At 46.2% G+C, this 14179-nt stretch overlaps 1 protein-coding gene across 1 annotated transcript in view; it reads right to left on the reverse strand.

The window, feature by feature from the left end:
* Positions 1 to 14179, reverse strand: part of fam228a (family with sequence similarity 228 member A) — a 45725-nt gene that overhangs the window by 27591 nt on the left and 3955 nt on the right. Inside the window, exon 3 of the mRNA XM_045212902.1 lies at positions 7151 to 7236. Coding sequence (XP_045068837.1) covers positions 7151 to 7234 — 84 coding nt within the window. The 5' untranslated portion in view covers positions 7235 to 7236. The remainder of the gene's footprint in view (positions 1 to 7150; positions 7237 to 14179) is intronic.

Consider the following 14179-nt stretch of genomic DNA (forward strand, 5'->3'; position numbering starts at 1 on the left):
TGAAGGCTGGTTCAACAACAACCCAAGCCCTCCCTCAGGTCTACTATAATGAAGGCTGGTTCAACAACAACCCAAGCCCTCCCTCAGGCCTACTATAATGAAGGCTGGTTCAACAACAAGCCCTCCCTCAGGTCTACTATAATGAAGGCTGGATCAACAACAAGCCCTCCCTCAGGTCTACTATAATGAAGGCTGGATCAACAACAAGCCCTCCCTCAGGCCTACTATAATGAAGGCTGGTTCAACAACAAGCCCTCCCTCAGGTCTACTATAATGAAGGCTGGTTCAACAACAAGCCCTCCCTCAGGCCTACTATAATGAAGGCTGGTTCAACAACAACCCAAGCCCTCCCTCAGGTCTACTATAATGAAGGCTGGTTCAACAACAACCCAAGCCCTCCCTCAGGCCTACTATAATGAAGGCTGGTTCAACAACAACCCAAGCCCTCCCTCAGGTCTACTATAATGAAGGCTGGTTCAACAACAACCCAAGCCCTCCCTCAGGTCTACTATAATGAAGGCTGGATCAACAACAAGCCCTCCCTCAGGTCTACTATAATGAAGGCTGGTTCAACAACAAGCCCTCCCTCAGGTCTACTATAATGAAGGCTGGTTCAACAACAAGCCCTCCCTCAGGTCTACTATAATGAAGGCTGGTTCAACAACAACCCAAGCCCTCCCTCAGGCCTACTATAATGAAGGCTGGTTCAACAACAAGCCCTCCCTCAGGTCTACTATAATGAAGGCTGGTTCAACAACAAGCTCTCCCTCAGGCCTACTATAATGAAGGCTGGTTCAACAACAACCCAAGCCCTCCCTCAGGTCTACTATAATGAAGGCTGGTTCAACAACAACCCAAGCCCTCCCTCAGGCCTACTATAATGAAGGCTGGTTCAACAACAAGCCCTCCCTCAGGTCTACTATAATGAAGGCTGGTTCAACAACAACCCAAGCCCTCCCTCAGGCCTACTATAATGAAGGCTGGTTCAACAACAACCCAAGCCCTCCCTCAGGTCTACTATAATGAAGGCTGGTTCAACAACAAGCCCTCCCTCAGGTCTACTATAATGAAGGATGGTTCAACAACAAGCCCTCCCTCAGGTCTACTATAATGAAGGCTGGTTCAACAACAACCCAAGCCCTCCCTCAGGTCTACTATAATGAAGGCTGGTTCAACAACAACCCAAGCCCTCCCTCAGGTCTACTATAATGAAGGCTGGTTCAACAACAAGCCCTCCCTCAGGTAATGAAGGCTGGTTCAACAACAACCCAAGCCCTCCCTCAGGTCTACTATAATGAAGGCTGGTTTTATGGTGACAACGTCCGTGGCGCGCTTGAAATGCAACTCCTGGAGATGTGTGAATGTGATGTGATCTGTAAGATGGTTCTAATTATGTTGATAAAACACAGGCCTGTTTGGGAGCAGTATAACGGTGAGAGGACATGCTCCCTTCCTGTTTATATTGGATCTTTGTCCAGCTACTGTGGAAAGTTTGGATGTGCGTAAAACCCTCTCTAGTCTGCGTAAAACCCTCTATAGTCTGCGTAAAACCCTCTCTAGTCTGCGTAAAACCCTCTCTAGTCTGCGTAAAACCCTCTATAGTCTCCGTAAAACCCTCTACAGTCTGCGTAAAACCCTCTATAGTCTCCGTAAAACCCTCTATAGTCTGCGTAAAACCCTCTATAGTCTGCGTAAAACCCTCTATAGTCTGCGTAAAACCCTCTATAGTCTGCGTAAAACCCTCTATAGTCTGCGTAAAACCCTCTATAGTCTGCGTAAAACCCTCTATAGTCTGCGTAAAACCCTCTATAGTCTGCGTAAAACCCTCTATAGTCTCCGTAAAACCCTCTATAGTCTCCGTAAAACCCTCTATAGTCTCCGTAAAACCCTCTATAGTCTCCGTAAAACCCTCTATAGTCTGCGTAAAACCCTCTATAGTCTCCGTAAAACCCTCTATAGTCTCCGTAAAACCCTCTATAGTCTGCGTAAAACCCTCTATAGTCTCCGTAAAACCCTCTATAGTCTGCGTAAAACCCTCTATAGTCTGCGTAAAACCCTCTATAGTCTGCGTAAAACCCTCTATAGTCTCCGTAAAACCCTCTATAGTCTGCGTAAAACCCTCTATAGTCTCCGTAAAACCCTCTATAGTCTCCGTAAAACCCTCTATAGTCTGCGTAAAACCCTCTATAGTCTCCGTAAAACCCTCTATAGTCTCCGTAAAACCCTCTATAGTCTGCGTAAAACCCTCTATAGTCTGCGTAAAACCCTCTATAGTCTCCGTAAAACCCTCTATAGTCTGCGTAAAACCCTCTATAGTCTCCGTAAAACCCTCTATAGTCTGCGTAAAACCCTCTATAGTCTCCGTAAAACCCTCTATAGTCTCCGTAAAACCCTCTATAGTCTCGTAAAACCCTCTATAGTCTGCGTAAAACCCTCTATAGTCTCAGTAAAACCCTCTATAGTCTCCGTAAAACCCTCTATAGTCTGCGTAAAACCTCTATAGTCTGCGTAAAACCCTCTATAGTCTCCGTAAAACCCTCTATAGTCTGCGTAAAACCCTCTATAGTCTCCGTAAAACCCTCTATAGTCTGCGTAAAACCCTCTATAGTCTGCGTAAAAACCCTCTATAGTCTGCGTAAAACCCTCTATAGTCTGCGTAAAAACCCTCTATAGTCTGCGTAAAACCCTCTCTAGTCTGCGTAAAACCCTCTATAGTCTGCGTAAAACCCTCTATAGTCTGCGTAAAACCCTCTATAGTCTGCGTAAAACCCTCTATAGTCTGCGTAAAACCCTCTATAGTCTGCGTAAAAACCCTCTATAGTCTGCGTAAAACCCTCTATAGTCTGCGTAAAAACCCTCTATAGTCTGCGTAAAACCCTCTCTAGTCTGCGTAAAACCCTCTATAGTCTGCGTAAAACCCTCTACAGTCTGCGTTGTTGTAATATTATATGGCCCACGGGGAGAAAAGATGGCGTCTGTAAGTGTGACTATTTAAAACAAGTTGTTGTTTTGTTTTGTTTAGAATTTGATTAGAATTATTAGTTCTCTTTTTAAGCCTTATCAATAATTCATTTAACCTTGCTTATAGACAATGTTTGGCATGTCCATGCTCAGCCATAATGCAATTGATAGTAGGCCTAGCCCCTATATCAGTGTGAATGCTACTGAAGCCATGCAATTACTTAGGACAATGTGGACTGCAAATGGGTCCAAGTTAAGGTATTTAGCAAAGACAGGTCTACATTTTGTTATTTAGTTTCTGTAAGCCATTTAACAAACTATAACGGACTAACATTGGAATTGGAGTTGATTCCAAGGCAATACACGGAGCATGTTATTGATTGGCCAGTGAGCCTCGACACACCCACAACTTAATTATTCATCAAAACCCAGCCCTTTCACGCCGCACCGATAACCCAGCCCTTTCACGCCAAAACCCAGCCCTTTCACGCCGCACCGATAACCCAGCCCTTTCACGCCAACGCCAGCAAGTGCACCGGTAATTGTGATAGTGATAATAGCTCCAATGTCTCTGACACCCCCCTGAACCTACAGCGCCACCGCCTGCCCTGAACCTACAGCGCTACCGCCTGCCCTGAACCTACAGCGCCACCGCCTGCCCCGAACCTACAGCGCTACCGCCTGCCCTGAACCTACAGCGCCACCGCCTGCCCCGAACCTACAGCGCCACCGCCTGCCCCGAACCTACAGCGCCACCGCCTGCCCTGAACCTACAGCGCTACCTTCTGCCCTGAACCTACAGCGCCACCGCCTGCCCCTGAACCTACAGCGCCACCGCCTGCCCTGAACCTACAGCGCTACCGCCTGCCCCTGAACCTACAGCGCCACCGCCTGCCCTGAACCTACAGCGCCACCGCCTGCCCTGAACCTACAGCGCCACCGCCTGCCCCGAACCTACAGCGCCACCGCCTGCCCTGAACCTACAGCGCCACCGCCTGCCCTGAACCTACAGCGCCACCGCCTGCCCCGAACCTACAGCGCCACCGCCTGCCCCTGAACCTACAGCGCCACCGCCTGCCCCGAACCTACAGCGCCACCGCCTGCCCCGAACCTACAGCGCCACCGCCTGCCCCTGAACCTACAGCGCCACCGCCTGCCCTGAACCTACAGCGCCACCGCCTGCCCTGAACCTACAGCGCTACCGCCTGCCCCGAACCTACAGCGCCACCGCCTGCCCCGAACCTACAGCGCTACCGCCTGCCCCTGAACCTACAGCGCCACCGCCTGCCCCTGAACCTACAGCGCTACCGCCTGCCCTGAACCTACAGCGCCACCGCCTGCCCCGAACCTACAGCGCCACCGCCTGCCCCGAACCCACAGCGCCACCGCCTGCCCCTGAACCTACAGCGCCACCGCCTGCCCTGAACCTACAGCGCTACTGCCTGCCCCGAACCTACAGCGCCACCGCCTGCCCTGAACCTACAGCGCTACCGCCTGCCCCTGAACCTACAGCGCCACCGCCTGCCCTGAACCTACAGCGCCACCGCCTGCCCTGAACCTACAGCGCCACCGCCTGCCCCGAACCTACAGCGCCACCGCCTGCCCTGAACCTACAGCGCCACCGCCTGCCCTGAACCTACAGCGCTACCGCCTGCCCCTGAACCTACAGCGCCACCGCCTGCCCCGAACCTACAGCGCCACCGCCAGCCCTGAACCTACAGCGCCACCGCCTGCCCCTGAACCTACAGCGCCACCGCCTGCCCTGAACCTACAGCGCCACCGCCTGCCCTGAACCTACAGCGCCACCGCCTGCCCTGAACCTACAGCGCCACCGCCTGCCCTGAACCTACAGCGCCACCGCCTGCCCTGAACCTACAGCGCCACCGCCTGCCCTGAACCTACAGCGCCACCGCCTGCCCTGAACCTACTGCGCCACCGCCTGCCCTGAACCTACAGCGCCACCGCCTGCCCCTACAGCGCCACCGCCTGCCCTGAACCTACAGCGCCACCGCCTGCCCTGAACCTACAGCGCCACCGCCTGCCCTGAACCTACAGCGCCACCGCCTGCCCTGAACCTACAGCGCCATCGCCTGCCCTGAACCTACAGCGCCACCGCCTGCCCCGAACCTACAGCGCCACCGCCTGCCCTGAACCTACAGCGCTACCGCCTGCCCTGAACCTACAGCGCCACCGCCTGCCCCTGAACCTACAGCGCCACCGCCTGCCCTTAGATTTACCATCGTTAAAATACCATAGTGTCCCCTTTGGCAGCCATTACAGCTGGGAGTCTTTCTGTGTAAATCTCTAAGAACTTTCCACACCTGGATTGTACAATATTTGCCCATTATTATTTTTTAAACTCTTCAAGCTCTGTCAAGTTGGATGTTGATCATTGCTAGACAGCCATTTTCAAGTCTTGCCGTAGATTTTAAAGCTGATTTAAGTCAAAACTGTAACTCGGCCACTCAGGAACATTCAATGTCGTCTTGGTAAGCAACTCCAGTGTATATTTGGCCTTGTGTTTTAGGTTATTGTCCTGCTGGAAGGTGAATTTCTCTCCCAGTGTCTGTTGGAAAGCAGACTGAACAGGATTTTCCCTGTGCTTAGCTCTATTTCATTTATTTTTATCCTAAAAAAAACTCCCTAGTCCTTGCTGATGACAAGCATACTCATAACATGATGCAGCCACCACCATGCTTGAAAATATGACGAGTGGTACTCAGTGATGTGTTGTGTTGGATTTGCCCCAAGTATAACGCTTTGTATTCTGGACAATTTTTGCAGTATTACAATAGTGGCTTGTTGCAAACAGGATGCATCTTTTCCTTCTGTCCTTTAGTTTAGTATTGTGGAGTAACTACAATGTTGTTGATCGATTTTCAGTTTCCTATTACAGCCATTAAAACGCTGTAACTATTTTAAAGTCACCATTGGCCTCATGGTGAAATCCCTGAGTGGTTTCCTTCCTCTCCGGCAACTGAGTTAGGAAGGACGCCTGTATCTTTGTGGTGACTGGGTGTATTGATACACCATCCAACAGTGTCTGCTTTTTACCAATAGGTGCTTTTCTTTGCGAGATTGGAAAACCTCCCTGGTCTTTGTGGTTGAATCTGTGCTTGTAATTCACTACTAGACTAAGGGACCTTACAGATAATTGTATGTGTGGGGTACAGAGATGGGGTAATCATTCCAAAATCATGTTAACCACTATTATTGTACACAGACTGAGTCAATGCAACTCATTATGTGACTTGGTAAGCAAATTCTTACTCCTGAACTTATTTAGGCTTGCCATAACAAAACGGGTTGAATACTTATTGACTCAAGACATTTCAGCTTTTCATTTTTTATTAATTTGTAAAAATGTCTAAAAACTAATTAATACATTTTCAAATTCAGGCTGTGACACAACAATGTGGAAAAAGTCAAGGGGTCAAACTTTCTGACGGCACTACTTTTGACCAGAGCCTATTCCCCTGAATAGGGTGCCATTTGGGAGTACTGCATGACTGAGAGTACTGTAGCGATCCTTGCTATTTGAGATACGCTACAATTCCCACCAAGTGGGTTAACTCTTGGTGCGATGCGAAGGGTGTTTGCCTTCACAGTTTGCTTCCCTGCCCTGCCGTTAGCAACAGTATATTGCTGTCGTCTCTGCCACTAGACAGGTCCTCGTTGTAAATTAGAACCTGTTCATTATTGACTTACATGTATTAACAACTTTTTTTATGTTACTGTAAGTTGTAATTTCTTCTTCTTCTTCTTCTTAATTCATATTATTAGACAGTAGTTGCCAACATTTCTTTTGGGGGGATTGTTGAAAACGAGATGGTGTATCTCAAGACATTTCATCAAAATGTAAATTATATAAAGAAAGAAAGAAAATAAACACAATAGTCTCACAATAGTCTTACAATAGTCTCACAATAGTCTCACAATAGCCTCACAATAGCCTCACAATAGTCTTACAATAGTCTTACAGTAGTCTCACAATAGTCTCACAATGGTCTCACAATAGTTTCACAATAGTCTCACAATGATCTTACAGTAGTCTTACAATTGTCTCACAATAGTCTTACAATAGTATTACAACAGTATAGCAATAGTCTTACAATAGTCTCACAATAGTCTTATAATACTCTTACAATAGTCTCACAGTAGTCTCACAATAGTCTCACAATAGTCTTACCGTAGATGTGAGGAGACCTAGAGGAGCAGGCGTATGGACCATGATCAGACCGGCTGCACCACTTGTCCTGTTCTTAAGAGGCATGTCTGGGATGAGAACCAAATTAAAATCGGTTTAACATAGTTCACCTGATAGAAAGGCATAGAGATCCTATTCAATCAATCAATCAATCAATTTTATTTTATATAGCCCTTCTTACATCAGCTAATATCTCGAAGTGCTGTACAGAAACCCAGCCTAAAACCCCAAACAGCTAGTAATGCAGGTGTAGAAGCACGGTGGCTAGGAAAAACTCCCTAGAAAGGCCAAAACCTAGGAAGAAACCTAGAGAGGAACCAGGCTATGAGGGGTGGCCAGTCCTCTTCTGGCTGTGCCGGGTGGAGATTATAACAGAACCATGCCAAGATGTTCAAAAATGTTCATAAGTGACAAGCATGGTCAAATAATAATCAGGAATAAATCTCAGTTGGCTTTTCATAGCCGATCATTAAGAGTTGAAAACAGCAGGTCTGGGACAGGTAGGGGTTCCATAACCGCAGGCAGAACAGTTGAAACTGGAATAGCAGCAAGGCCAGGCGGACTGGGGACAGCAAGGAGTCACCACGGCCGGTAGTCCCGACGTATGGTCCTAGGGCTCAGGTCTCTCAGTTGGCTTTTCATAGCCGATCATTAAGAGTTGAAAACAGCAGGTCTGGGACAGGTAGGGGTTTCGTAACCGCAGGCAGAACAGTTGAAACTGGAATAGCAGCAAGGCCAGGCGGACTGGGGACAGCAAGGTGTCAGCATGCCCGGTAGTCCTGACGTATGGTCCTAGGGCTCAGGTTCTCAGAGAGAAAGAGAGAACGAGAGAATTAGAGAGAGCATACTTAAATTCACACAGGACACTGGATAAGACAGGAGAAGTACTCCAGGTATAACCAACTAACCCCAGCCCCCGACACATAAACTACTGCAGCATAAATACTGGAGGCTGAGACAGGAGCGGTCCGGAGACACTGTGGCCCCATCCGAAGAAACCCCGGACAGGGCCAAACAGGAAGGATATAACCCCACCCACTCTGCCAAAGCACAGCCCCCGCACCACCAGAGGGATATCCTCAACCACCAACTTACAATCCTGAGACAAGGCCGAGTATAGCCCACAGAGGTCTCCACCACAGCACAAACCAAGGGGGGGCGCCAACCCAGACAGGAAGATCACGTCAGTAACTCAACCCACTCAAGTGAAGCACCCCTCCTAGGGACGGCATGAAAGAGCACCAGCAAGCCAGTGACTCAGCCCCTGTAACAGGGTTAGAGGCAGAGAACCCCAGTGGAGAGAGGGGAACCGGCCTGGCAGAGACAGCAAGGGCTGTTCGTTGCTCCAGAGCCTTTCCGTTCACCTTCACACTCCTGGGCCAGACTACACTCAATCATATGACCTACTGAAGAGATAAGTCTTCAGTAAAGACTTAAAGGTTGAGACCGAGTCTGCGTCTCTCACATGGGTAGGCAAACTGTTCCATAAAAATGGAGATCTATAGGAGAAAGCCCTGCCTCCCGCTGTTTGCTTAGAAATTCTAGGGACAATTAGGGAGGCCTGCGTCTTGTGACCGTAGCGTACGTATTGGTATGTACGGCAGGACCAACTCGGAAAGATAGGTAGGAGCAAGCCCATGTAACGCTTTATAGGTTAACAGTAAAACCTTGAAATCAGCCCTTGCCTTAACAGGAAGCCAGTGTAGGGAAGCTAGCACTGGAGTAATATGATCAAATTTCTTGGTTCTAGTCAGGATTCTAGCAGCCGTATTTAGCACTAACTGAAGTTTATTTAGTGCTTTATCCGGGTAGCCGGAAAGTAGAGCATTGCAGTAGTCTAACCTAGAAGTAACAAATGCATGGATAAATTTTTCTGCATCATTTTTGGACAGAAAATGTCTGATTTTTGCAATGTTACGTAGATGGAAAAAAGCTGTCCTTGAAACAGTCTTGATATGTTCGTCAAAAGAGAGATCAGGGTCAAGAGTAACGCCGAGGTCCTTCACAGTTTTATTTGAGACGACTTTACAACCATCAAGATGAATTGTCAGATTTAACAGAAGATCTCTTTGTTTCTTGGGACCTAGAACAAGCATCTCTGTTTTGTCCGAGTTTAAAAGTAGAAAGTTTTCAGCCATCCACTTCCTTATGTCTGAAACACAGGCTTCTAGCGAGGGCAATTTTGGGGCTTCACCATGTTTCATTGCAATGTACAGCTGTGTGTCATCCGCATAGCAGTGAAAGTTAACATTATGTTTTCGAATAACATCCCCAAGAGGTAAAATATATAGTGAAAACAATAGTGGTCCTAAAACGGAACCTTGAGGAACACCGAAATGTACAGTTGATTTGTCGGAGGACAGACCATTCACAGAGACAAACTGATATCTTTCCGACAATGGGTCTCAATGGGTATGGCTGAGCTGACTACACTGACTGTGCTATTGGCAGACTCCACTAAGCTGGCAGGTTGGCTAACAGCCTGCTGCCTGGCCTGCACCCTATTTCACTGTGGGGCTAGAGGAGTTAGAGCCCTATCTATGTTGGTAGATAAGATGAGAGCACCCCTCCAGCTAGGATGGAGTCCGTCCCTCATCAGCAGGTCAGGCTTGGTCCTGTTTGTGGGTGAGTCCCAGAAAGAGGGCCAATTATCTACAAATTCTATCTTTTGGGAGGGGCAGAAAACAGTTTTCAACCAGCGATTGAGTGCTGAGACTCTGCTGTAGAGCTCGTCACTCCCCCTAACTGGGAGGGGGCCAGAGACAATTACTCGATGCCGACACATCTTTCTAGCTGATTTACACGCTGAAGCTATGTTGCACTTGGTGACCTCTGACTGTTTCATCCTAACATCGTTGGTGCCGACGTGGATAACAATATCTCTATACTCTCTACACTCGCCAGTTTTAGCTTTAGCCAGCACCATCTTTAGATTAGCCTTAACGTCGGTAGCCCTGCCCCCTGGTAAACAGTGTATGATCGCTGGGTGATTCGTTTTAAGTCTAATACTGCGGGTAATGGAGTCGCCAATGACTAGGGTTTTCAATTTGTCAGAGCTAATGGTGGGAGCCTTCGGCGTCTCAGACCCCGTAACGGGAGGAGTAGAGACAAGAGAAGACTCAGACTCAGACTCCGACTCGCTACATAATGGGGAAAACCGGTTGAAAGTTTCTGTCGGCTGAATGAGCGACACCGGTTGATCATTCCAACAGTATTTCCCTCCAGAAGCCATGAGAAAGTTGTCCGGCTGCGGGGACTGTGCGGGGGATTTATACTAACGTTACTATCTGTACTTACTGGTGGCACAGACGCTGTTTCTTCCTTTCCTACACTGAAATTACCCTTGCCTAACGATTGCGTCTGAAGCTGGGCTTGTAGCACAGCTATTCTCGCCGTAAGGCGATCGTTCTCCTGTATATTATGAGTACAGCGACTGCAATTAGAAGACATCATGTTAATGTTACTACTTAGCTTCGGCTGTTGAAGATGTTGACGAACCATGTCCAGATAAAGCGTCCGGAGTGAAAAAGTTGAATGAGGGAAAAAAGTTGCGATGGAAAAAAGGAAAATAAAGTAAAGTTGGCAGCAAAAACGCACAGGAAAATGACTCTTCTGTCTCGGGATAAAACGTCCGGGGTGAAAAAGTTTAACGAAAAAAGATGAGTGAGGACAAAACTAAAAAGTTGGTAAATTTGTTGAACACAGAGATTGATTAAACGTTTATTAAAAGTAAAACGTGAATAGTTTGGCAGGTAGCCAAGTAGCAGCAAACAGCACAGCAGCACGGAGACAATGCGGAAGCGAGAAACAAGCGCATGCGCGTGTGTGTGTGTGGTTGTGTGTTTGTTTGACCATACCAGTCAGAACATCAATCTCAACGAGATTTCATCCTGCAAAATGTCAAATGAATAAAATAAATCCATTGTAATATTTCATTCTACAGGTATAGACTGTAGAATGGATGGTGTTACAGACATTTTGCTTATGGCTGTAAATATTGAGGCAGCTTATTCTAATGCTTGTCTTATAATAATGCACTAAATCACAGATTTATTTATCACACATGTTGTTACACATCATGAAATACAGCACATTGAGGAACAAATTACAGACCGTGTAGCCTACAAATATAACTCAATAGTCTGAACATGAAATTGGTTTCAATAGGATTTCAATATACAGGCCTTTGTAGCCTATAACCCTACTGAGAGTATTTTGTAATGTAGTTATCTCGGTTTTCATTTCAATCATATTTGTATCCTTCGCTTGATCAATTGCAAAGACATTGACAACTTTGTATTTGTAGTCAACTTCGTTCCAAAGTTATAGGCAGTCGCAGAGAGACAGATAAACAGCTTGATTCTTCTGCATGTTTAGCGGAGATGTTCTGTGTATTAAGTTATAGGCAGTCGCAGAGAGACAGATAAACAGCTTGATTCTTCTGTATGTTTAGCGGAGATGTTCTGTGTATTAAGTTATAGGCAGTCGCAGAGAGACAGATAAACAGCTTGATTCTTCTGTATGTTTAGCGGAGATGTTCTGTGTATTAAGTTATAGGCAGTCGCAGAGAGACAGATAAACAGCTTGATTCTTCTGTATGTTTAGCGGAGATGTTCTGTGTATTAAGTTATAGGCAGTCGCAGAGAGACAGATAAACAGCTTGATTCTTCTGTATGTTTAGCGGAGATGTTCTGTGTATTAAGTTATAGGCAGTCGCAGAGAGACAGATAAACAGCTTGATTCTTCTGTATGTTTAGCGGAGATGTTCTGTGTATTAAGTTATAGGCAGTCGCAGAGAGACAGATAAACAGCTTGATTCTTCTGTATGTTTAGCGGAGATGTTCTGTGTATTAAGTTATAGGCAGTCGCAGAGAGACAGATAAACAGCTTGATTCATCTGTATGTTTAGCGGAGATGTTCTGTGGATTAAGTTATAGGCAGTCGCAGAGAGACAGATAAACAGCTTGATTCTTCTGTATGTTTAGCGGAGATGTTCTGTGTATTAAGTTATAGGGAGTCGCAGAGAGACAGATAAACAGCTTGATTCTTCTGTATGTTTAGCGGAGATGTTCTGTGTATTAAGTTATAGGCAGTCGCAGAGAGACAGATAAACAGCTTGATTCTTCTGTATGTTTAGCGGAGATGTTCTGTGTATTAAGTTATAGGCAGTCGCAGAGAGACAGATAAACAGCTTGATTCTTCTGTATGTTTAGCGGAGGTGTTCTGTGTATTAAGTTATAGGCAGTCGCAGAGAGACAGATAAACAGCTTGATTCTTCTGTATGTTTAGCGGAGATGTTCTGTGTATTAAGTTATAGGCAGTCGCAGAGAGACAGATAAACAGCTTGATTCTTCTGTATGTTTAGCGGAGATGTTCTGTGTATTAAGTTATAGGCAGTCGCAGAGAGACAGATAAACAGCTTGATTCATCTGTATGTTTAGCGGAGATGTTCTGTGGATTAAGTTATAGGCAGTCGCAGAGAGACAGATAAACAGCTTGATTCTTCTGTATGTTTAGCGGAGATGTTCTGTGTATTAAGTTATAGGCAGTCGCAGAGAGACAGATAAACAGCTTGATTCTTCTGTATGTTTAGCGGAGATGTTCTGTGTATTAAGTTATAGGCAGTCGCAGAGAGACAGATAAACAGCTTGATTCTTCTGTATGTTTAGCGGAGATGTTCTGTGTATTAAGTTATAGGCAGTCGCAGAGAGACAGATAAACAGCTTGATTCTTCTGTATGTTTAGCGGAGGTGTTCTGTGTATTAAGTTATAGGCAGTCGCAGAGAGACAGATAAACAGCTTGATTCTTCTGTATGTTTAGCGGAGATGTTCTGTGTATTAAGTTATAGGCAGTCACAGAGAGACAGATAAACAGCTTGATTCTTCTGTATGTTTAGCGGAGATGTTCTGTGTATTAAGTTATAGGCAGTCGCAGAGAGACAGATAAACAGCTTGATTCTTCTGTATGTTTAGCGGAGATGTTCTGTGTATTAAGTTATAGGCAGTCGCAGAGAGACAGATAAACAGCTTGATTCTTCTGTATGTTTAGCGGAGATGTTCTGTGTATTAAGTTATAGGCAGTCGCAGAGAGACAGATAAACAGCTTGATTCTTCTGTATGTTTAGCGGAGATGTTCTGTGTATTAAGTTATAGGCAGTCGCAGAGAGACAGATAAACAGCTTGATTCTTCTGTATGTTTAGCGGAGATGTTCTGTGTATTAAGTTATAGGCAGTCGCAGAGAGACAGATAAACAGCTTGATTCTTCTGTATGTTTAGCGGAGATGTTCTGTGTATTAAGTTATAGGCAGTCGCAGAGAGACAGATAAACAGCTTGATTCTTCTGTATGTTTAGCGGAGATGTTCTGTGTATTAAGTGACACGGAAGGGCAAACAAGCATCTAACAAAGCACTTAGCTTTTCTACGAGTGGTCTGAGGTAGTCTGTATATATAAGGAGCGTTTTCAAGTGCAACTTTACTAACGATGGTTTTTGGGAAACAGATCGGAGATTTAACGATGCTCCTACGAAGGTTCTAACGAGGAACTTAGCCTTAAGATATTTTGGGAAACCGGGCCCAGCTCTGCTTTGCTTTGAATGCTGTGCCCCACGCGCACAGGGCCGTATTAAAAAGCACTGGGGCTTTTGTATTTTGAACATCCTGTGGTTCCATGAAAAAATAAAAAAGTTTTTTGTTATTGTTGTTTTTTGCCCCTCTAATCAGTTATCCAATCAAGGCAGGGGACCCAGTTACCACGGGGACCCCCTACCTCCTCTCCTCACCCCATCTGATGACTAGCAGAGCAGCAGGTTGTCTATACTCATTGACAGTGGACTATACTACATATATAATATATACATACATACATACACATATATAGGGGAGGGAATGGCCGGCAGGGATGTAGAGCATGGCGTTTGCAACGCCAGGGTTGTGGGTTCGATTCCCACGGGGGGCCAGTATGAAAAAATAAAAATAAAGTGTAATGTGAGTCGCTCTGGATAAGAGCGTC

The sequence above is a fragment of the Coregonus clupeaformis genome, unplaced genomic scaffold, assembly GCF_020615455.1.
Source record: "Coregonus clupeaformis isolate EN_2021a unplaced genomic scaffold, ASM2061545v1 scaf0062, whole genome shotgun sequence".
Classification (NCBI taxonomy): Eukaryota; Metazoa; Chordata; class Actinopteri; order Salmoniformes; family Salmonidae; genus Coregonus; species Coregonus clupeaformis.